This window comes from Pimephales promelas, chromosome 24 (assembly GCF_988280905.1).
Source record: "Pimephales promelas chromosome 24, fPimPro1.hap1.1, whole genome shotgun sequence".
In the NCBI taxonomy this organism is placed as follows: Eukaryota; Metazoa; Chordata; class Actinopteri; order Cypriniformes; family Leuciscidae; genus Pimephales; species Pimephales promelas.
The window spans coordinates 2,987,361-3,012,393 of NC_142792.1; the positions used below are offsets into that span (position 1 = coordinate 2,987,361).

Sequence of the window (25,033 nt, forward strand, 5' to 3'; positions counted from 1 at the left end):
TAATCCACCGTTTTCATAATCTTGTACCCTCTTTATATAGTGCACACGTTTTCTCCATATATTATCGAAAAATAATTTGATTAATGGTCTTAATAGCTCTATTAGAAATAGAAACACCTAGAGAGACTTTCCATTTTAGTTAAATAAATCCTTCCAAATATAGACAAATCCCTTTGCATCCATGCATCAAGCCTGCCCTATTACTTATTAATATTACAAAAAGTTTCACCAAACCCATACATTTTCAAACATTTACAAATAAATGAATTTTCTAACATATCGACATAGAAATAAAAAAATAAATTAAAAAATAATAAAATAACCATCCTCTATTTCTTGATTATATTAACTCTGACAACATAAATTTGCTTGTCAAACTTTAACTCAGAGTCGACAACGACACTCGAGTGCAAATATTGGCTTTCAGAGGTCCTAAATCAGCGGTCAGGACATCTACCAATTTTCAGTCATCAGATTCATTTACATTGTAACTATGTAATCCACTCCCATACAGATGAATAGCCCATAGAAACTGATTGGTGTGAATGAATAAAAATAATCAACATTGCTCAGAGTGAATTAGCAAGTTAGATCGATCTCCTGTGGGAGGTCCTAACAGGTTTCTTGGTTTAAGATTGTTGAATGGCGACATGCGAACATCACTGCTGAAGGACTGCTACACTACAGACCTTCTTCTCCCCACATGAACTCTGGTCAAACCTACTTATTTTATGTATTGCAGAAATCTCATACATTGGCGAGCCACCCAAACCACTGCTTGGCCAAATATAGTAAAACCTAACAGATGTATCCCGATGTTTGAGAGCGGGATCCATCTCGTTTCACTGGCCGTCTGAAGGAAATGATGCCAGTCTGGCGCTGATAGTGGCAGTTCTGTCTGAAAGTGATTCCAGAACCTGCCAGTGGAAAACAAATGCCATTAATAGTCATGAATGACACTGCTTGTTTTTCTCTGATCTGAAATGTTTTTGTCGTCATGTTAGCAAAGTGGTCGTCAGTGTTGTTGTAGTTAACTTAAACTAAAATGGTAAAACTTTAAAATAAACTTTCATTTGTTAACATCGCTGAATGCATTAACTAACATAAACTAATAAAACTAGCAGAAACTAAATAACAGCATTTAGTAACATTTGTTAATGTTAATGTTGGTTAAATATAGTAGTAAATATTGAGATTAACATGAACTGATTGATAAATGCTATTGTTCATTCTCAATGTTAACTAATGCAGTTCTCATTTTAACAAGTAAAACAATCTAGTGTAAACACTAACACTTTTTATATTATTTGAAATTAAAATATACATTTCATAAATGAAAATAAGTTAATTAGCTATAAAGTAGCCATTTACTGTATATACTTTAATTATTGCTTTGCAAATAACCGCAAATATTATATTTAATACATAGGTTGCCTGTTTTTGGTGCTTTTCGTCGTGTGGAGATTTGTGGCATTAATGCAGGATCATTTATAGTGTTGTTGAGCTCCTACTAGTAGATTTTTGGTTGTACTACGGGTCGTAACTTTATGCAACTATATTTAACCAAAGCCTATGTGTCTATTAATACATTTTATTGTATTTTATGTTTCAGATAACCACACCTACACACACATACACACCCCTATCTTGTCATATTGATACCTGTAAACCACCATTGGATTTGCCTAATGCTTGTGACCGAGGAAGACTCAGACGCACACGGTCTCTCTCTCTCACACACACACACATATATTTATATATACACTCTTATGTATTTTTCCATTTCATATTGTGATGATTTTATTTTACTTGTGGTGGTAAACATCAGGATCTCGACTCATTCTGTTATTGAAGCCGATGTACAGGTCGTCCCATAGCAGCCCGTTCAAAACCACGTGTCTCATCACGCCCACTCTGTTCTTGATCTAAACACACACGGTTCATGTATTAGAAACAGTGCATATCTCATCAACACAGCCTGTGGTCGAGGACTTGAGTCAGGTCACCTCCTCGTACGCGTGATCTCTCTCCGGGCGCGTGTCTGGGAAAGAAAGGTCCAGAAAGTCCACCAGATAGTCGTAACCTTCGTGTCGGGGCTTGAAATCATCATCCGTCTCTATGACCTGATGGGGAACACTCAGTGTTAGAGTTCATCTGTGTTTCTTTGTGTATGTGTGAGATCCACCTAAAAAAAAAAATTTTTTACCCGAATGACCAGATTGTAGCCTTTAAATCCTGCCCAGTTATAATAATACTGGATCCAGCTTTTGTTTTTAAAGATTTCATTTGAAATGGAAGCATTCAGTTCATCCACATACAAGTCAAAGTCCCAACTGTCCTTATAGATCTTCGCAGTGCTGGGCGGTTCAGTGATGGCACTCCTATGGGTATGATATGATATTAAAACCAGAAAAGAAAATGAAAAACAGGCAGGCATATTTACAGAGGCTCATGCTACATGCATATATAAATATGATCATAACATAATTCTCAAATCAAAATTAAACAGATGCATGCTCAAAAACTATAAACAATAAACGTAAAAAACAATGTCAGAGACTACAGTCATTATGTTTACAAAAAATAGTTTACAGATCATCAAATAAAGGAAACATGAAATTACTAATTAAGCCACGGGAATGCTACACGTTAATACAAAGAACACTAAATGCGAATGCTAATAAAGGCATGGGAAAGTTGCATGCTAATGCTAATAAAGCAATGGGAACATTACATGCTAATGCTAATAAAGGCATGGGAAAGTTGCATGCTAATGCTAATAAAGCAATGGGAACATTACATGCTAATGCTAATAAAGGCATGGGAAAGTTGCATGCTAATGCTAATTAAGCCATGATACCCTTTAGATGTGTCAGATGTGTAATTTAGCGCGAGGGCCAGATCCAGGACAGCACCGGGTAACGGTGTCCAGGTTAAGGTGTTTGGACAGCTCTTCCTGACGGATTCGTTCAGGTCCTCTGCGCTGTTCTTGATATTCGTCTCCTTTATGTACCTGTTAATCATGTTCGAGAGTTAATTCACAATTCACTTTGATGACTGTTATGTACATAATTAATATTTTTTTTATGTTTTTGAAAGAAGTCTCTATTATAAACATCTTCACTGTTAGTTTTGATCAATTTAAAGCGCCCTTGTTGAATAAAAGTATTAATTACTTTCCAAAAAAAATATCTTTGAACAGTATTGTAATAGTAATGTGTTTGAGTCAGACATCACACTACATGCATAAATAGCTTGTGAATGTTGTTTTGTGTTGACTAATGTTTTCGTTAGTGAAAATACATTAGTAACTAACTATCTGGAAGGTTTTGTGACGAGAGATGCGTTAATATCCACCAGTCAGAAGGATGAGCTTCAGTGAAGTATCCAGCAAATGGGCAGTAGATCTTGGGCTGCAGGGATTTCACCAGCTGAGTCTTATAGTTTAGCAGTTTCTTCCTCTCATTCTTGATGAAATCCGCCTTCCAGCTTTCTGTCAAAGTCCGAAAATTAGAATTAGAGAGTTGTCTTAATGCACATTTTGAAGAAATAAACCTGCATGTGTAACACAGACTTTAGATATAGCAGTCATTACTATAAATGGGAGAACAATATGGCAGAATAAGTCCCGCCTTCTAAATAAAAGAGCCAATAGAGCATCACAGTCCCGCCCACAGCCGGTGCCGGAAGTAAAAATTCAATATAATTTCTCCGTTGACAGTTGAGATAAAAACGTAACCATACATCACAGACTTAAAACCAGCAACGGCTGTACTACTAAGTGATTGTATATGCTCATATAAACACCAAAAGTTAATGGGGCACTAACCTTGTTTTAAGATAAATGCCTTTAATTCGCGATGTCTTGGATAAGTACTTCATTACCCACAATCCTGAACAATCCCACAATCAGTGATGCATCTGATTGGTGGAAGTTGTGTAACTATCAGGTTAAACCCCGCGAAGGTCCGCGTAACTGAAGATCGCGTAATGATGTAGGGCTAGTTCATTGGTCGCACCTCAGAGGCGCCCCCGCGCCATTGGATGTGCAGTTGCCGCAGCGCAGCCTATGGCCGTGTGTCCACCAAAGCGTTTTTAGTCAGCTGAAAACGCTAGACGCTCTGCTGAAGACGCCGTGCTTTGGGCGCTTGAGAGCGTTTTGGCAGCGCAGCGTTTTTTCCGTTGAGACGTTTCGTTGCTATGATACAGAATATCCGCAGAGGTTTGAATGTTGACAGTGGGTCGGTGTGGTATTAGTCCCGCCCTTCCTCCACTGTGATTGGACGGCTGGGTAAAAAGTGACAGTGATGAGCGCTGTGTTTTATCCAAAGTTGAACATTTTTCAACTCCCAGCGACAAGTAAAAACGCTGGGCGCTCGGCGCTTCAGCGTGAAAAAAACGCTCAGCGCCTCGGTACGCTCATGGCGTTTAAAAAATGCGGCGCTCCCATTGAAAACAATTGAAATCATACGCCAGGCACGTGGAAAAACTCTTTGGTGGACACACGGGCTATGAGCGAGCCAGATGCTCAATGTTTTAGCATGTGGACCTGCAAATGCGTTTTACATATAAGCTTCGGTAAATCAAGGAAAAGGAGTTTCCCTGCACATTCACTATATAAAATTTACTGGAGGAAAAAGTTCACGTGGCCGTCGTCAGTTTTGGAAGTCGCTCAAAAGGCTCTTTCACGGTGGCTTCAGTCGAGTTTAGTGAGGCGCGGTGGTTTATGGGAGGAGTAGTTCCTTTGCTCGGAAATAAAAATATGTACACAGGCTTGTACCCTTGACTTTCTCTTTGTTTTTTCACTCGAAATGATATGTTGTATGCTTATGATTTCAGCCGTAGCTGGTTATCCTCAGACATGCTCTAATACTCTTTAGATATGGATTTTACAAAACGTCGATGAGAGAAATTAATGGGAAATTTACTTCCGGCACCAACGCTCTCTCAGCTGTGGGCCGGACTGTGATGCTGTATTGGTAAAGTCATCGCACCACTGCAGCTGCCGTCAGAAAGCTCCTGCTATACAAACTGTCAGTGTTTTGAGAAGCATGCTTATGATTGCACATGTGCATTGGCTGCTCCACTTAAAATATGCAGTTTTTTGTCATGATTTGAGAGTTTAGAAACAAAATGTCATGAGACAGATGTTGTCAGATTGAATTGGTGATTTCAAGTATAAAATGTATTCATATTTTGGAAAAGTTAATGTTTCCCCAAAGAGAGATAGGAGCTGTGCTTGCATGACTGAAACAGCGTTTCAAAGATGGCCGCCGAGTGAAATGGCTCTACTTAAGGGAGTTCGGTGTGTGTAACTCACCAGTGTACTTGCCGCCATGGAAGGTCATGGGGAAACCGGAGGCGCCGCCAGCGAAGTCGCTCATCATCAGGTCAACACCGTGAGGAAGACGTCCATTGTTTGGTCTGGTGCAGTCCACCGTATTCAGGATCATGTGACCTTGGAAGGTGTGTGTTTTTATTATTTTTTTTTTTAGAGTTTATCCAATCTATTAGCAATGCTGTGCATTTCTGAGGAGCTTTAGCCGCTTTATTGAGTAGAAAAACTATCCATTGAAGATAATCTGTTTGTAGACGATTCATCATTTCTATTTACATGAAACAATTTCCACATTATCTTACTCTTTACATAATTATGGAGGGCGACACTTTCACACCCTTGAACGAAAGAAAGTGTTTATTGAACTTCTGATAAAGGCAGAAGATGACCTCGCTCCATTCATCTCATCGTTAATTTGTCTTCAATCTTATTTTTCATACTTAAGATAATTAGTAACATATAAGCTCTTAGTCCTTCATCAAACAGAGGAAGAATGTATTATTTATATAGTGCTTTACAGAGATCTAAAGGTTCAGAAAGTACACACCTCTGGTGCTTTATACAATAACGATTGTTTCAAAGCAGCTTTATGGGGAGAACCAGGAACAATCAGTCTGAATGAGTAGCAAAATACCTTTATACTCCACAATCAAGCAGGTGTCCATCTCAGGATGAACTCCGTCCATCAGAATCATAAATCTCAGGTGATCATCGACCTGTCAAATGATTCAAAAGCCGAGATCAAGAAAAGTAGAACAAGTAAAAAAGAGCAAAAGGGAAAAACCGTATCATTTACATTCTGCCATACACCGAACGGCACCACGTTGATGTTTGTTAACTTCACTCCGCTTTTCTCCAGATACCTGCAACAAAACACAAACAAACTGTTTTTCTGCAAGTCAGATGGTGTCCGGATCGCAGGATTTCCTGAACGGGTTCATTAAAAACTAAGGGCACGCTTTAGTTTAGGGTCCAATTCTCACTATTAACTAACTATGACCTTAATAAATGCCTAATCACTGCTAACTAATAGTTTGGTAGTTGTTAAGTTTAGGTATTAGGATGTAGAATATCATGCAAAATATAATATAATGTAATATTATACATGTCATAATAAAGCACATATTATATGATTAATCATTAATTAAAGCAGAACTGGTGCGTAAACTAGGAACAATGGAAACTGAGGGCCGACACCGTTTTCAACTAAAAACGTGAAATTTTTATGCGTAATTTGGCCGTTCATTTACACATCAACAGTGTTTTTAGTGCCTGAAAACGCAAACTTATGAAAACCGGTCTCCATTAAAAATGGTTTTTAAAAATGGTCTCCATTCTCTGAAGACAGTGATGTGAAGCACATGCGTATTACGTGTTCAGTCTATAGTTTTTCATCAGCATCTAATGGCATGACAACAGAATAGAGTGTTTTTAGTCAATTTTGCTGATCTGTGTGGATGGGGATCGTCTGTACCTTTCTTTTACTGTCTATGATCTGTACACGGAAAACTCAAAGGAGAAACTCTTTTAAGCATATCGTTGTCGTGTAGACGTGCCCTTTTAAGCACAGGGAACTACATGATGAAACTAAACCGACCTACACGTTACAATTTTTACATACACAAAATATTATTATTAATATTATTAGCTGAAGAGTTGAGTCTCACCAGAACACCGGCCGTGAAGTGTCTCCGACATAAATGGGAATATCTGGACGCTTTTTGGAAAGACGTCGCAAAGTTGGGTAGCTGATAGAAAAAAAGATGCAAAATGTATATATATTTTTGTATGATATAATTTAATATAATGAATATAATTATGCACACTGGTACCTCAGGTGATCTGAATGCATGTGGCTGATGTAAATGAGATCTGCCTGACTGAGTCTGTCTATGGCATCAGATGGAGGTTCATGAAGGAGCCACCAGCCTCTCGCAAACGCTGGTCCAGTGAGCCACGGGTCAAACATCATCGTCTTTTCCCCCGCTTTCAGCTCCATACACGCGTGCGTGATGTATGTCAGCTGAAACGAACACACACAGAGAGTATTTATGGATCGAATACCAACAATGTGGTAAAACATGTTAGAATCATGATAAATTGAACTTAACTTTCAATTTAAAATAGCTGTTTTTTATTGTAATATATTATAAAATGTAACTTAATCCTGTGATCAAAGCTGAATTTTCAGTGTCACATGATCCTGCAGAAATCACTCCATCATGATTTGCTGCTCATGAAACATTTCTGATTATTATCAATTATCAATGTTTAATGTTATCAATGTTTGTGAAAATGACAAAATAAAACGTTGCGCTTTTCTAAGCGTGTAAAGTGGATAACGATAATGTATGGCGGAATACCACAGTCGACTTCGACTCGGCGCAGTAATATCATCACTCGTGAAAAGTCCTCTCCCCCACTGATATATATAGAATGATGATAATATCATATACCACCAATAACACTTGGTTGGAATATGAAAAAACGGTGGAGAATCCCTTTGAAGGCCAAACGCATGGATCCATTATACTGATACACACCTGGTTTACACCCAAATATTTGCTTGCATTACAGACATAACCGGCTGTGTTAGCATGAATACTCCCATGATGAACATTTTGACATAATTGCATGTGTATTTGACCCTTAGCGCGTTAGAATTGAGTTCTTTTATTTTTTGCAAGCAGGGGCGTAGCCTATAGCACCAAAATTACAAACCTTCTTGCTGGGCCCCCATACCAAATACCATGATACCAATGGGTGGGGTATTGCATTTTTATCATAAAAACACTTAAAATTGAAACAAAATAAGCCACACTTTGATTCATGTAAATTTTGTTTTATTGTCAAAGGTACTACTTACTGAGATGACAAAAGCTCTAGTATGTCCAATCCTGGACTAAATCAAATATACAGTAAAGCAGTTCTGAACAATAACCATACCAAATGAGAAAAACTTCGGTCTGAACATTAATAAACACAAACTAAATAATGTCAGTTTTTTCTAAATGCCCATTGACGGGTCTTTGCATGCGCAACTTTGCTGATCAGGGGCGAGTTGCATAAACTGCTAAGACTAGTCTTACAAGTTAGTCATCCAATATTTATGTCTTTCTGAAACTGGCCCAAGGTCTTTAAAATCCAGTTTTTTGGCCAACTGACTTTCTACAGATAGTATGGCAAGAATGTTCAGTCTATCCTGGTGCATTGTTGACATTTAAAATATTTCTTTAGAAGTTTACATTTACTGAAAGCACGTCCCCCTCCAGCAACAGTCACTGGGAGTGTACAAAATATCCTCAAGCAAAATGCAAACTTTTTCAAAAAGGCCGTCTTAAACTTTACCCAGCCCCCTACTTTTATTTACCGTGATCTCTCCGGCGTGTAGCTCTTGTGCTTCTCTCGGCTCTGCGGTCCAGGGGTCTGGAGGATTCAACTCAACCAGCTCTAAACTACCATCAGTGTCTGACAGCACTGCCTCTACACACACACACACACACACACACACACGGACAAATACTGATACGATGATAACAGTTCCTGCTAACATGAAAGCAGTTTGACTCTGACTGAGTAATGCGGCTTAACGTTCTGGCAAGTTATGAACAAACGTATGAACTTCCATAGTATATACACCCATCAGTATTAAATTATTAACGGGAATTAAAATGACATCAAATTTTTATAAACTCTTAGAAATTAAAGGTTCCAAAATGGGGTTTTCACAGCGATGTCATTAAAGAACCAATCGGTGAACAGTTCTAAAAAGAACATTTTCTTTTTAAAAATCTAAAAGACCTTTTCCACTATAAAGAACCTTTTGTGGAATGGAAAGATTCCATAAATAACAATGATTTTACCGAGTTCATCTTGCATGAAGCTATCTGGAGGGTTGACGTACTCCATGGTGGCCACGTTAAGTTTCCAGTAGTGTTTAGTGCAGCGCACTGTCCTGTTACACAAACACACAAGCACAGTCTAATGGGAATCCTATATCTTCCTGTAAATCTTCCTGCACTGTCTGTCAGTGTTGGTTGCAGAAGAGATGAAACAGGATAAGTGCAGCAGTCTTCATTTAGAAAGCAACTCAAGTCTTCACAAAACAGAATCACAGGAACAGAACAACCAACTTAACATGAATTGAAGGAAACACAGGGTTTAATAGACAGAAGAACACAAGAGAAGGCTAATTACACACATGAACAAAACTGAACAGTAACAGAAAGAAACGGAGAGAATGAACTAGAACTGTGTGTGTCTGTTTGTTACAGTGATAAGATGATGCACCCCAGTGATGCACCCTTGTTAAAGTTTAAGGCCTTGTCTTTTTGGATATATATATCTTTTTTTCCTACAAAAATGCATACAACCCATACGTTTTAAATGTATTATTTGCTTTTAATTAAATCAAGATTGTATTTTTGGTAATTAGACCTAAAATATTTTAAAATGAATGTGCTATATTTCAGATCATATTTTTTTTTTATTTTTTATTTGAACTAACATTAACTTTATTCTCAGCTGAATTATAAATAATTTATTTCTGTATGAAATAAAAAAAAACATTTGATTTTCCTTTTTTTAATCAAAGAATGTGTAACGGAAAAATAAACAGATTAGGGCTCTGTTCGAGGACAAGAAATTAAAACCAATGCGACATGATGATTTTTTTTTTTTGCTTTTAAACTGTGTGTTCGTTTGTGATGTGCGCGTGTATGAAAGAGAGAGAGAGAGATTTTGGTTGCGTGACAGTTTATAGATTGACAAGAGTTTATAGCTTGACAAAAGCACAAATGTTGTGTTATATTGCGAGTGTATATTCCAGTTTGAATAATGTCCTGTTTGAACAAAAGGACGGAGTGGCTATGTTTGAAAGGACGATGAAAGGGCCAAAGCCGGGCGTGTTGTTCAGCGTGACAAAAAATGACGTATTATTGATGTGCGCATGCGCAGTAAGCCTTGGTAGGACAATCTGACGGGTAGGATGGAATGTCAGAACACCTGCTGCACCGCCACCTCGGTGCCTTCAGGTGGTTTGGTATTGTCAGAATTTGGCCTTTTTTTACAGCAAGGGTTAACACGCAGGAGGACGACATTTTTCACCCGAAGTGAACTAAACCTCACCTGCACTGTTCAGTTCAGTTACTATTAATTAAAACTGTCATTTCGGGTGAAAAATGTCGTCTGGTCTTTTAACTTCTCCTCAACGTTCATGCAGTGTAAATAAAGCAGTTGCGTCAGTGAAATGATAGTTAAGTTAGTCCGCGGCCACACCCCCGTATACCGCCCACAAGACGAAAATTAGAAATTCGGTTATATTTCATTTATTCAAATGTTTGTTTCTGAAGTCACAATTCAAGTTACAAAGTAAAACTGAAAAAAAAATGGAGAAAAGGGCAACTATCCAGATAATGTATAGGCCTAACTGGAAAAACAAGAAAAATGAATGTCTGTTTTCGTTTATCATTTTTTTTCTTTTCATTTGCATATATGGTCTGAAAATTGAATTCTTGGTCGTTACACGGACCGGAAAAATCTTAAATTTCTTTTCAAAAATTTCCCACCGATAAAATAATTGCTGTCTGTGATTGGGCTGTACCAATAGGCTAATTAAAAAAAAATAATAATAATAGCTCGCAGCAACATATGGAAAAAAGAACTAAACTAGTTCATTTTTGGAACTGTGAACTTAATTAAAAATTGTGATGTATTCTATGAACTAAGCTAGTCCATTTTAAAATTTGCGAAAGTGAACTTTATCAACACTAAGTGTCAAATGATTCTTTCATAAACAATTATTGCACAATTATACAATTATTTAGGTATTAGCTTAGTTAGGCTATAGGCGAAAGAAAATTAATGTCAGTTCCAGTTTCTTTTTAACGAAAGAAACGTCATCGCACCTGTTTTTTTTTCCAGCAAATTTTTTTTATGTGTTCCTCTTCTTCTTCTTATTATTATTATTAATTTTGTTTAAATGAGTTTAGGTTCACTCACCTGCCATCCATGTCCTCTATGTCTTTAATGAAGAGTCCACCCTGGTGTTTGCACTGGTTTCTACACGCTCGTAGTTTGTCTTTGACTTTGTAAATGATGTAACATTTGCCATCCTGTGAGTTTTTCTTGAAGTTAATTCCCTCTTTCAGTGCCTGGACATCCTCAGGCTGCAGGCGCAGGACTGTTTTTGAGACCTGGGATGTCATTGTGCTCCTGCTAGAGATGAGCGGATCGTCAGTTCAATGGCAGATCTTTTTATAAAAAGGTCTTATAAAAAGTATACAAGTTAGATTCAGTTTCAAGCTCAGCATAAGATTTTTGATGTATTGTTTGTTGATAGACAGCGCGCTTGGAAACGCGATTTTATTTCATAGCCTACAGGCAATATACATTTTCCAAACATAGAGTAGGCTACACGCTATAGCCTATGACATAACCAGTTTTTGGACATACATAGCCTACTAAGCAACAGTTGTTCACTGAGTATAAAATAAACACCCGCCAAACAGCAGTTTAAACAAGCGCCTGTAGAAACACACTTTTTTGTAGAACAGATGCGAACATGATCGTGGTTTGAGTTCAGATGTCATATAATGTATCAAAATTAGAACACAGATTTTAAGCAAAATAATTTGCAGAAATTATGAGCATTGGAAAAACTGCATGGGTTCAAAATTTTTGTTTGATTTTGTTGACATTTAATAGCCTACTTTTACAGAGGTGCTTTTAAATATCTCTTTTATCGCTGCATAAGAAAATACTGTCAACATCCAGAAATTTTTTTTTAACCAATAATATTTTTTACCATATTTTAAGGAATAAACCTAAATATATGTATGCGGCAAATAATATACAAATCCCTTTGTAAAACCCTTCCGCGAACGTTTTCAGATTTAAATCAAGCAGTTTTCAAATTGAAATCTACAGATGCAAATACATAAAGTTTGATAAAAAAATAACACTTGAAATTGTATTTTAGGTGATTTCTTTCCAATATAGTCTAAAAGAAGAAAGGTTACAAAAGCAAAAACTCAAAATTGACCTGTGCATGAATTAAACAAACGTTTTGCGTAATGTCTTGCCTAAAGTTGTGGCTACTCTGAAATTATTCAAAATCTTTTAGGGCTATAATTTGAACAGTTTTTTTTTTTTTGTATATAGGCTACACAGTTATGATGGAACATTACCTTTGCTGTGTCTTGGATTCTGCTGTAAAAGTGAGTTTAGGCAGCGGCTTTTATCAGTTCAGAGAGACTTGAAATGTTAAACGGGGCGTAACCGGGGCATTTTCTTCTTCTTGAGTTTATGCAAAAACAAACATCAAACCTTAACGTCAAAAAAAAAAAAAAAAAAAAAAAGACAATTATGACATTTCTTGTCACTGCTGTGACAGGAGAATTTGCTCATCGAGTTAAGCAAGCTATAGGGGCGAGTGGGGATAGTTGTAACACACCTGTTTTTCCACATGCTTACATAACGAAACTTGTGTAGCCTATTTAGCTGCCATTTCAACAATATATAGAGAAAAATTGCACCAAAATTCCAATATCTTTGTAAGATATGATTTATTAAAACATTACAAAAGAACATTTCTTACTGTAGCCTAAGTTACTTTATCATCTCTATTTTTTGTGTTTATTTAAAATTTGACAAATCTGATACTATTTTAATCTCCAATCTGTTGTTTAACAGTTGATAGTTATTACTTCGCTAACTTTAAACCTCAGTTGTGCAGTTGGGGCATATTGTCACATTGCGTTAATGTGCCCCTATTGGAAATGTGCTATTATATTCTATACTTTTATGAATTCTATTGAGAAGACATGAGAAACAAGACTGAGAGTCAATTTTCAGAAATTATTGATTATTATTTTGTTTTGAACTATACTGTATGGCTGTGTTTTCCGGTGTGATTGTTGTCAAATCAAAAATAGACACAAACGCGAAAGTCTATATGCTACATTAAGCCTATAAGCATATATGCTACATTAATAGGCCTATATTAATGTAACAATAATAAATAACATTAATACATTTAATTTGTAATGCACTTTATATTTAAGTAAATCCCAAAGTGCTATAAAACAGGTAAGTGCTAAAAGCTTTCCCACGAGTGGGCGTGGTTTCAGCGCAGCCGGCGGACACGCCCCTAGGCGTTTGAGAGCACTCTAAAACAATGATGGGTTCTTTTAACCCAATTGTGGGTCAAATTTGGACAAACTCATACATTGGGTTAAAAATGTAATTAAATAATAATTAATTAGCCCAATGATTAGCCAATAATTGTGGGTCAAATTTGGACAAACTCATACATTGGGTTAAAAATGTAATTAAATAATAATTAATTAGCCCAATGATTAGCCAATAATTGTGGGTCAAATTTGGACAAACTCATACATTGGGTTAAAAATGTAATTAAATAATAATTAATTAGCCCAATGATTAGCCAATAATTGTGGGTCAAATTTGGACAAACTCATACATTGGGTTAAAAATGTAATTAAATAATAATTAATTAGCCCAATAATTAGCCCAATTGCTGGGTTTGTCCATATTTGACCCAAATAACCCATATTTGGGTTAAAACAACCCAGCACTTTTAGAGTGTATACTGCTCATTTTTTTTCTCAAGATTTTGATAGCTTGTTTTATTTACTTGGTGGATTTTTTATTATTCAAATTTGCCTGGGTGGCTAATAACACATTTTTCTGTGGTGTGACAAACTCAGAACACATACATTTTGACTTTACATGGACTTTAAGAAGACTTTTTAATTTAAAACTTGAAGAATTTTTAAAAATTTCATTATTGCCTGTCTAACTGCTGTTTGGATTCCCAGAATTATATTTGACTATATTAGATCCTCTCCATTGGCCAGAAATATTGGAGCTAGATGTGCATGTGATTGTTTTTCTGCTCAAGATTCTTGTGCGTGCATGCTTGCTGTAATAGGAAGTAATATTGAAGTAATATAAAGTTAAAATCCATACATTAAAAAAATTAAGATAATAAAGAAAAACAAAAACAAATTCAGTGTTAACAGACAAGAGGAATGTTCTGCATCTGCATTTTTTATACTTTTTTAAAACAAAGAGTCCCTCATGAGACGTGATGGGTGCGCCCCGTAACCATCATGTCTCCTGAGGGACTTTTTGTTTTTGAGTATTCAACAACAAAAAACCTGAAAATTACAAAGTCTGAAATGACAAGTATGACATTTCTCTGCTCTGCTGACATGTGCACTGAACGTACTCATCGGGTTAAGCAACATAACACTACAGCTCACTGTGAAAAGTGATTCTGAGTTTTAGTCAGGTGGGCAAATAAAATCATGTCCTGTCAACTGTCAACATGTCCTGCCACGTTGTTGTCATTTTTTTTTTAAATGACTTACCATAATGTTATTCTTACTAGATCTGAAATTTTTACTAGATCTGAAAGAATTTGTTATGCATGTGCATGTGGTCTTCTGAAATCATACAATGTCTTTGTATGATGAAAACATAAAAATGTCAGTCTTTGTTTACAATTATGTTATATTGTATTAGCTAGGCTACTACATGATATCCTAATAACCTAATTGGTTCTTGCAAGTCTTTTGATCAAATGTCATGACACAAGAACTAATGAGGTTTGATTTTGTTGTAGTATGCTGTAACATCAAAACTGATATGGTCAGTTCATTACACAAACTTTGTTCATTTTCATTGTTATGAATAACCAGCCTATGTTTGCATGTGTTTGGACTGGGATGTTGGTGAGAAAATGACAAGTATCATCTTTGGCAACTTATCCTTTAATCCTTTAATCCCTTGAATAATTTAACGTATTTTTACAACCCCAATGAATTTAAAAGGCAGGGGTGTCTAATCCTAGGGAGTAACATCCTGCGGAGTTTAGCTTCAACCCAAATTAAACTGAACCAGCTAATCAATATGTTCAGGATTACTACAAACCTACGGGCAGGTGTGTTAAAGGAGTAGTTCACTTTTGAAAAAACTTTTGCTGATAATTTACTCACCCCCATGTCATCCAAGATGTCCATGTCTTTCTTTCCTCAGTCGAAAAGAAATTTAGGTTTTTGATGAAAACATTCCAGGATTTTTCTGCATATAATGGACTTCAATGGGAACCGGATGGTTCAAGGTCCAAAAGACAGTTAATAACAGTTTCAGATGCAGCTTCAAATGTCTTTAAACGACACCAGACGATGAATAAGGGTCTTATCATGCGAAACGATCGGTTATTTCAAAACTTATTCCAAAAATGTAACTTTTCTAAGGACAAATGCTAGCCTTGCTCTATTCTGTGAGGCGCGTTTGTAATACGTAATTACGTTCAAAAGGTCACGGAGCCGGAAGTACAGAATCAAAATCGTCCAACATCGTTGTTTTACCTTTTAATTCATTTTTTTGTAAACGGCGTTTGAGTTAGTTTGCACGTTCAACCTATGCGTTCAACTAGTAAACACTGACTCTGTACTTCTGGCTACGTCGCCCGTGACCTTTTGAACGTAATTACGTATTACGTGACGTTACAAACGCGCCTCACAGAATAGAGCAAGGCTAGCATTTGTCCTTAGAAAAGTTACATTTTTGGAATAAGCTTTGAAATAACCGATCGTTTCGCATGATAAGACCCTTATTCATCGTCTGGTGTCGTTTAAAGACATTTGAAGCTGCATCTGAAACTGTTATTAACTGTCTTTTGGACCTTGGACCGTCTGGTTCCCATTGAAGTCCATTATATGGAGAAAAATCCTGGAATGTTTTCATCAAAAACCTTAATTTCTTTTCGACTGAGGAAAGAAAGACATGGACATCTTGGATGACATGGGAGTGAGTAAATTATCAGCAAAAGTTTTTTCAAAAGTAAACTAATCCTTTAAATCAGGTTGGAGTTAAACTCTGTCTGCAATATTGGCTGCTTTAACACTGGGCCATTGAATAAATAATAATAATAATTGAGACTTTTTTTATCTCACAATTGCGTGCTATTAAGTAAGAAGACAGAAAAAAGACAGAATTGCAACTTTTTATCTCACAATTCTGACTTTTTTCCTCACAATTGCGAGTTTACATCTCGCAATTCTGACTTTATAAAACATAATTGTGAGTTTAATTATGTCTCAATAATTAAACTCAAAATTCTGACATCTTATCTCAGAGTTGTGATATATATATACTCGCAATTGCAAGTTATCTGGCCATTTCTAAGGGGGAAAAAGACAAACTTTTTTCCCCTCAGAATAGTTTATCTCATTCTGACTTTATATCATGCATTTTTGACTTTATAACACGCAATTGCGACTTTATCTCACTATTCTTACTTTATATCTTGCAATTGACTTTATGCACAGCTGCACTACTTCCTGAACTTAAGCCAGCTCCTTGTTTCCTGTATGCCATTATTGGCCAAACTTGATTAATTCAGGTGTGTCTAATTATTGTTGCTGTGACTACTGAGGTCAGTCACACCTGAATTAATCAAGTTTGGCCAATAATGGCAGACAGGAAACAAGGAGCTGGCTTAAGTTCAGGAAGTAGTGCAGCTGTGCATAAAGTCAACACGCAATTGCGACTTTATATCTCGCAATTCTAACATTATATCTCGCAATTCTGACGTTATATCTCGAAATTCTGACTTTATAACATGCAATTGCGACTTTATTACGCAATTCTGACCTCATATCTCACAATTCTAAGAAATAAAGTCAAAATTGCGAGATGTAAACTCGCAATTGTGAGAAAAAAAGTCCGAATTGTGAGATAAAAAGTCGCAATTACCTTTCTTGTTTTTCATTCTGTGGCGGAAAGCTTTTCCATACTAACAGGCACGGCACATGATAGAAAACAACACGAGTCAATATATTGTGTTCTTTATTAATTCGGTGCTAGCCTATTATGCGCAGGTTTACTGTGCGTGTGTGTAGGCCAACTAATGCATAAGGTGGTTTTCCGCTGCTTGCAAACACACTTTTTTGAGGAGACAGTGGATTTCCAAATTTGTTGTCCTGATTCCCACGCTATGCACGAACTGCAGGCTCACTCTCGCTCATATCCAAGGAAAAGCATCAACACTAGGCTATTCTCCCTTTGGCTACATCTATTATATATGTAACTAAATACTAAAAATATATGCTAAAATATATGCGCAGGTGACATTTATTCCAAGGGCGGAGATGACCCCTCAGGCGACCAGGGCGGATCCGGCTGTCATCATACCAAAACCCTCCTCAGGAGGACAGATACTGTTCAAATAGCTTCTAGAGAAATACCAGTGTTGGTAGGTAATGAAGTGAAAATACTTCGTTATAAAGAGGGTGGATTGGAATCCACTGCTGCTTCAATGTAATGATGAGAAGATGCGGAAGAGTGTATACAGATTTATTACTTGAGGAAAAGTACAGATACCCTTTGCTAAATTTGACTCAAGTACAAGTAAAAGTACTACAGTCAGATGTCTACTTGAAGTGCTTGTTTTTAAAAGCACTTGAGTATCAAGAGTAGCCTACATTTTCTCAATATTGCATTACTTCTGCCACAGTGCTTACACTTATGGACAGAAACGTCTATGGCGTTATGAAAAATGTTAATGTCAATACCGTGGAGAATTTAAAAGGAATTGTTGCTTTATTTAACATTTAAGAACATTTCAGAAAATTCAGAAAATTGAAATAGTCTGGCGAGATGTGGCCACATTCTCCATCTATTGTTTCGTCTCTTATCTAAATCTGACGATGGAGTTGACTTTGGCGGAAAGCTGAAGGTGATTGCTGATAGGCTGTCACATTTGAGACGGAAACAACAAATTGAGGGTTTCAGAGATTTTTCTTTTTTCCATTTCTTTCATTTTTTTTAGAAGTAACGGGTACTCACAGTTATGGATAGAAATGCAGTGGAGTAAAGAGTACAATATTTCCCTCTCAAATGTAGGCAACTTGAGCCATGAATACTGAATAAAAAATGATACTCGAGTAAAGTACAGATCCCTCAAAATTGTACTTAAGTGCTGTACTTTAGTACTCCGATACTGTCCGGCTCTGATAAAGTAATTATAATCAAGGTATTAATCACGAGTTTTCCTTCTAAATGTTAAATGAGTGGAATGACTTCCCTAGGCTTGTGAGATTTTACTTTGTTATAGAAGTTACCAGTGTGATTACTGAAATGTTCTTTTCATGTAGGCTACTTTTTAATATCTTGTATTTGATATCTGAATGCAGTAAAAGTGCTCGATCATTTAGCCCAGCTTCCAGAAATGAAACAGGGACTTGTTTGGGGTTTGAGAACGAGTTAAAACATCATTGAAGCCAATAGTTTAAGGGATTATTTCTTTGTTAAGGCCTTATTTTCCAGTTAGACTAAAGTTTAGCTATCCTTGAGAGAAAGAATGCATTATCTTGATTAATCTTGATGCATTATCTTTATTCAAGACACAAAGGTCCATAACGCCCACTGCTGTGAGTGGATAACAGTTTTGCATATGATAATGAGTTTCAACTCACTGGTTGATGCACTTGGGGGAAATTATTTTGAAAACGTCCAATGTTGTAAAATGGCAACCGGAATGATTCGACCCGGTCCGTGTGTTGCACCATTCCTGTCAGATTTAAGTCAAGGTCGGTGAGGATGGGAAAAATCTTACATTTCTGTGCAAACTTTGCCCTCCGATAATTTAAAATAATTGCTGTCTGTGATTGTATGTGGGCTGTGACAATAATTAAAAAAAAAATTGTTCGCAGCATGATATGGGAAAAAAAGAACTGTGAACTAGTTAATTTTTTTGAAACTAACTTATAGTTCGAAATTGTGATATGAACTATGAACTGAACAAGTTAATTTAAAATTTTGTGAACTGAACTTTGAACTAGTTCATGTAGAAATTGAACTTTCCCAACACTGATCTTTCACATGATTCTTTCATAACCAATTATTGCACAATTAAACAATTACGTAGTTAGGCTGTTACACTATGTGTAGCCTATAGGCGAAAGAACGTCCTCGCACATGCTTTTTCCCAGCAAATTTCTTTTCATGTGTTATTATTATTATTATTATTATTATTATTATTTCTGTTTGAATGAGTTTAGGTTCACTCACCTGCCATCCATGTCCTTTAGTTCACCCTGGTGTTTGCACTGGTTTCTAAACGCTCGTGGTTTGTCTTTGACTTTGCAAATGATGTAACATTTGTCATCCTGTGGGTTTTTCTTGAAGTTAATTCCCTCTTTCAGTGCCTGGACATCCCCAGGCTGCAGGCGCAATCATTGTGCTCCAGCTAGAGATGAGCGGATTGTCAGTTCATTAGCAGATTTTTTTTAAGGTCTTATATATAAGAAGTATTACAAGTTCTTAGATTTCAAGCTCAGAAGCAGATTGTTGATCATAATGTATTGTTTGTTGATAAAATTTCCACCTATTCAAAAAGAGCGATTCATTTGTGAATGAGGCATCGCTCCAAACGAGACAGCGCGCTTGGAAACGCGATTTCATTTCAAACAGGCCATACATTTTCCAAACAAATCATTACGCAAAATTATGCTACACGATGCAAAGTAGGCTGACATAACCAGTTTTTGGACATATAGGCCTACCTAAGATAAGCAACCGTTGTTCACTGAGTATAAAATAAACACCCGCCAAACAGTTTAAACCCGCCTGAAATAGATTGTGAACATGCAGTTGATCGTGGTTTGAGTTCAGATGTCGTAGCGGTTCCTCTGCTTAGGAAATAATCATTATTATAATGTGTTAATTATAATAATGCATTAAAATTAGAATACAACCAAATTTTAAGCAAAATAATTTGCAGAAGTTATGAGCATTGAATAAAGGGGTTCAAAATTCTTTTGATTTTTGTTGACATTAGGCCTAGATACTTTTACAGAGGTGATTTTAAAATATATCTAATTTTATCACTCCATAAATAAGAAAATACTGTCAACAGCCAGATTTTTTATTTTTTTTACCAATTATATGTCGACCATATTTCTGACTTAAATCTAGCAGTTTTCAAATTGAAATCTGCAGATGCAAATACATAAAGTTTGATAAAAATAACACTTGAAATTGTATTTTAGGTGATTTTTTTCCCAATCGTCTAAAAGAGAGCTTACAAAAGCAAAAACTCAAAATTGACCTGCATGAATAAAACAAACGTTTTGCCTGTAATTTATTCTCTACAGTTTTAAGTAGGCTATTCTGAAATTATGAATCTTTTTTGTTATAACTTGTGCAGTTTTATATATATATATATATATATATATATAGAGAGAGAGAGAGAGAGAGAGAGAGAGAGAGAGAGAGAGAGAGAGAGAGAGAGAGAGTATTTTTTGGCCATGTGTTTGTATTGTCTTGTCTTTACCTCGTTTCCATGTCAGTTGTTTTATCAGTTGTTATTTTTATTGTGTCATCTTGATCCTACTATTATGTTTTCTTGTTTTCCACTGTTGATGGTTATGTTTCGTTGGTTTATGTCTAGTTTACAGTCTGTTATGTCCCATGTGTGGAGCGTCATGGTATCTGCTCCATATGGAGGAGGTTATGTCATGTACTTGTCTCTTGTTTTGAGTGCAAGCACATGCCCGGTTGTTTTTGGCTAATTCAACCATCTCAAAGAAAGGGGGATGTGTTGATATCATTGTAAAAAATTTATACGCAATGAATCAACTGTAATACTTAATGGGGCCAGCAGAGGAAGCTATATGATCTGGGGATGTGCAAGGGGGTTAGATAGCCTTTTATCTGTGGGTAGGTTGAACCCCTTATGGGTAGAACAAGAGAAGAGGATTTTGTGATGATGTTCGTTCCTACATTTAAGTTTGAGCACAAGCTCATTGTAACACGATTAACACAGTTTTAGGTGTTGTCTTGCATATTTTTTTTTTTTTTAATAACATATGTATTTTTATATCTACGCCTCTTGCTCATTTCCAGTTAGTGTATCAGTGTTGTCTTTAGGGGAAATTAAATAAGTAAAAAGTCCTCGGGTGAGATTCCAGGTTGGATGATAGCGTTTCAATCTTGCAGCAGATGTGGGTGATAACGACACAAGTCATTTTAACAGTATATTTAAATGTGTGTACTTTTACTTTAACTCTAGTAGCCTCTCGTTATTTCATTTACATGCAATAGGCTACATGTTAAGAAACATGTTGCGTTGTTAATTCCAAGCGCGCTCTGTCTCTTTTGGAGCGCGCGCCTTTCACAAATGAATAACTCTTTAGAGTCGATTCTGTTCAAAGACTTGATCAAACAATTTTGCAAAACTGTGTAAATTGGTTCGCGAATCAGTTTGAATTATCAGTTCCCTGCACGCACTGAATCGTCTTAAACGGGAATTGAATGCATTGAATGAAGTGCATGACAGTCAGTTGAAAGCAAATGTGCATCGTATTGTTTGCCTGTTGATCTCTTTATTAGTTGGACATCTGCGTCATTCATGTGAACGATTCCACAGGTAGGACATCTACATGCGGTTTCATTTCTTACTGGCAATATACAAACAGACATAACTTAATTACGCGACTCCACAAATGCACATTTGATTAAATTTTTGAGAACGAATTCGATCACTTTGTAAGTCGCGAGCACGTGTGAACCGTTTTCTCCCTCGGGTGTCAGTGCATGCCTGTCTTGAACGCAACACTAGGCAGGTTTTCTTTATTTTGACATTGTCTAATAATTAATATTGTTTATGATAACTTTTACTTGAGTAGGCTAAATATTTTATTTAGTAGCCTACTTTTACTTTAGGATACAGTTTTAAAAACTTGCATCACAATCATTTATTAGGCGTACACATAATTTTTTATCAAGTTTAGTGACAGCATGGTGCAATAATTGGTTGTCTATAGGCTTCTGCTTTTATTATTGCTTGATACAAATTTTACAATTTTAATTTAATTCGTTAGGTTTTATTCCCAAACAGTCAAATGTCTTTCCTGAGGTATTGAGACTGTAGTCTACTCCAGCTAACCTATTGACCTCTTTTTAACCTCATTCGTGTTTATTTACTAGTAAAGAGAGATGAACTGTTTGAACCGTTTGAACTAAGGCGATCTGTCACATTTAAAAGCATTTATTGTTTGAATTTCGTAATAAAATTGGCAGAATCTGAGATCTGAGAATTTGTTCCATATTAAATTAACCTTCTCGGTCTTGTCTGTCGGTCAGGGTCCTCTATGCCTCGCTATTTTTCTCTGTTTGAGAAAAAGGATGTGAGTGTGTGAGGGCGTGTGAAAGTGACCATTCTCTGGTCAATGCATTACTGTATAGACCATTTTGCAAGATTTAAACAAAACTGGTCCAGAAGCACTTCAGTTTTTTAACACTAGATAAAAGCTGGAAAAAAATACAACCAACAGAACATATAAAACTGAATCAAAAAGTTAAACAAACATATTTAAGATTTTTTTCTTTACATGTGAAATAAAGAAAACATTTACAAACTGAAACAGGAAATGTTTCTGGACCGGTGTTGTTTACATCTTGCAAAATGGTAACAGAGCTCTGTATTACTCTGCATTGGATAAAGCTGTTGTTTGATTTTGTTGACATGAGTGTTTTTGCCGAGGTAATTTTAAATATCTGTTTTTATCACTCATTTATTTATCAAGAAAATACTGTTAAAAATAAGTATTAAAATTGAAATCTACAAATTCAAATCATAAAGTGTTATACAATAAAGTATATTTTAGATGATTTTTTTTCCCAGTAGTCTAAAAGAGGAAAGGTTACCGAAGCAAAATGTCAAAATGGACCAGTGCATGAATAAAACAAAGGTCTTGCTGGTTATTTCTTGCCTAAAGTTTTCAAATACTATACTAAATAAAAGATTTGTAATAATTTCACAGTTTTTTTATATGCACAGTTATAAATGGTGGAACATTACCTTTATTGAAGGCAACGGCTTCTGCAGTTCAGAGAGACTTGTGCTGCAGCCCGTGAATCTCTGGAGACTTTATCAGGGCGTTTAAGGGATGGGGCGGCAACCATCCCGTCTTATGAGTGACTTTTTGTTTTTGAGCGTATTCAACTGCCAAAAAACCTGAACATGAAAAAGTATGACATTCCATGACACTGCTCAGCTGACATAAGTACAGAACTTACTCATGGTGTTAAGCAACATAACCCTATTGCCACACTGCAAAAACAAACTTCGACTCAATGAATCCACTCAAAATGTAACAATTTGCACTCAATATCTTCTGGGTTTCTCGAGTGAACGCAAAAGTTTCTTGTCTATTTTTTTTTTTTAAATTTACAATTTACTTTACACTTTAATACTATTAAACATTTATGTCACTATATAAACTGAAAGTAGAAGATGCTGAGTAAGACACTGGTAGCCAATGAAGTTCTTTTAGGATAGGGGATATGTGAGACCTCAAAGAAGGGCTCGCTGGAAACAAGTCACTCATAACTGAGTTTGACAGACAATGGGCTTTATGCACAGCTGCAATTCTTCCTGAACTTCAGCCAGCTTCCAGTTTCCTGTCTGCCATTATTGGCCAAATTGATTAATTCAGGTGTGCTTGACCTCAGTAGTCATGGCAACAATAATCAGACACACCTGAATTAATCAAGTTTGGCCAATAATGGCAGACAGAAAACAAGAAGCTGGCTGAAGTTCAGGAAGTAGTGCAGCTGGGCTTAAAGTCCATTGAGAAGTTTCCTGTTATTGAACATTGCCCTAACTCACTTCTGCTTTTTTTTTTTTTTTTTTTTCTCGGTTTCATACTGCACTGTGTTAAACCACTTCTCCCTTCTCACCCTCAAAACTGGTTTTCACCAGGTTAACTTCGGGTTAGTGGGTGAAGAAGTTAATGGATGAAGAATTTAAAGTCTCGTGAATCGAAAGTTGCTAACTAATTTTCTCCAGTGTTGTGACATATTTCCAGAGAAACAAAACACTAAATAAGGCAAAACAGTGGGCGTGGATTTTTTTCCAACTAGCACCTGATTGGATCTTGCTTGTCAAAATTTTTTTTTTTTTTTTTTTACATGTCAGTCCTAAATCAGAGGTCAGGCCATCTACCAATTTTCACTCATCAGATTCATTTACATTGTGACTGTATCATATGTAATCCACTCTGTCTGTGTCTGCAAAGGTGTGTTATTATGATTAACTAAAACTAAAGGCATACATCAAATAAAAGAAACATGAAATTACTAATTAAGCCATGGGAATGCTACATGTTAATGCAAAGAACACTAAATGCTAGTGTTAATAAAGCCATGGGAACATTGTATGCTAATGCTAATAAAGCCATGGGAAAGTTAAATGCTAATGCTATTGATTTAACAACCTATTTTATATTTTATAAACTGCATTTTAACAAAATAGCATTAGATAAACGGTTACTCAGTTAATACAGAAATGAGTTTGTTTACTTGTTAGGTGGATCCAACGAAACTGTGAATGTTCATTCTTGTTCTCTGAACTAGAAATGAGAAATAACGCCTCTGAAATTAGACCTTCAGAAAAGGCTTTAGAGTGCAGAAACATATATGGTAACACTTTAGTTGTAAGTCATTTGTGGTTAGCTAATGATTAACTAATCATTTACTAAACATAACTATGCGTTTCATAAATGTTTAATAAATGATGTTACTTTTTATCAATTGTAAATGACTTATAACTGAATCTACAAAATATACAATAATCAAAATATCACGTATTAATAATTT

The 25,033-nt window shown here is 36.0% G+C and overlaps 1 protein-coding gene across 7 annotated transcripts; it reads right to left on the reverse strand.

Moving 5' to 3' along the window:
• Positions 1 to 410: 410 nt before the first annotated feature.
• Positions 411 to 23,413, reverse strand: cmah (cytidine monophospho-N-acetylneuraminic acid hydroxylase). Of its 7 annotated transcripts, none has more exons than XM_089127118.1 (16): positions 23,235 to 23,413; positions 19,442 to 19,619; positions 11,339 to 11,551; positions 9,202 to 9,293; positions 8,709 to 8,821; positions 7,171 to 7,361; positions 7,006 to 7,086; positions 6,135 to 6,201; positions 5,973 to 6,054; positions 5,321 to 5,458; positions 3,358 to 3,493; positions 2,861 to 3,013; positions 2,207 to 2,381; positions 2,007 to 2,123; positions 1,810 to 1,925; positions 411 to 917 (listed from the first exon to the last, which is right to left on the reverse strand). In XM_089127118.1, the coding sequence occupies exons 2-16, from the start codon at positions 19,450 to 19,452 to the stop codon at positions 725 to 727; spliced, it is 1,878 nt and encodes a 625-aa protein (XP_088983244.1). In that variant the 5' UTR covers positions 19,453 to 19,619; positions 23,235 to 23,413; the 3' UTR covers positions 411 to 724. The 7 variants fall into 7 exon arrangements, with proteins under 7 accessions (XP_088983244.1, XP_088983243.1, XP_088983245.1 ...); XM_089127117.1 differs by having other exon boundaries at positions 11,339 to 11,554; XM_089127119.1 differs by lacking the exon at positions 19,442 to 19,619.
• Positions 23,414 to 25,033: the final 1,620 nt, after the last annotated feature.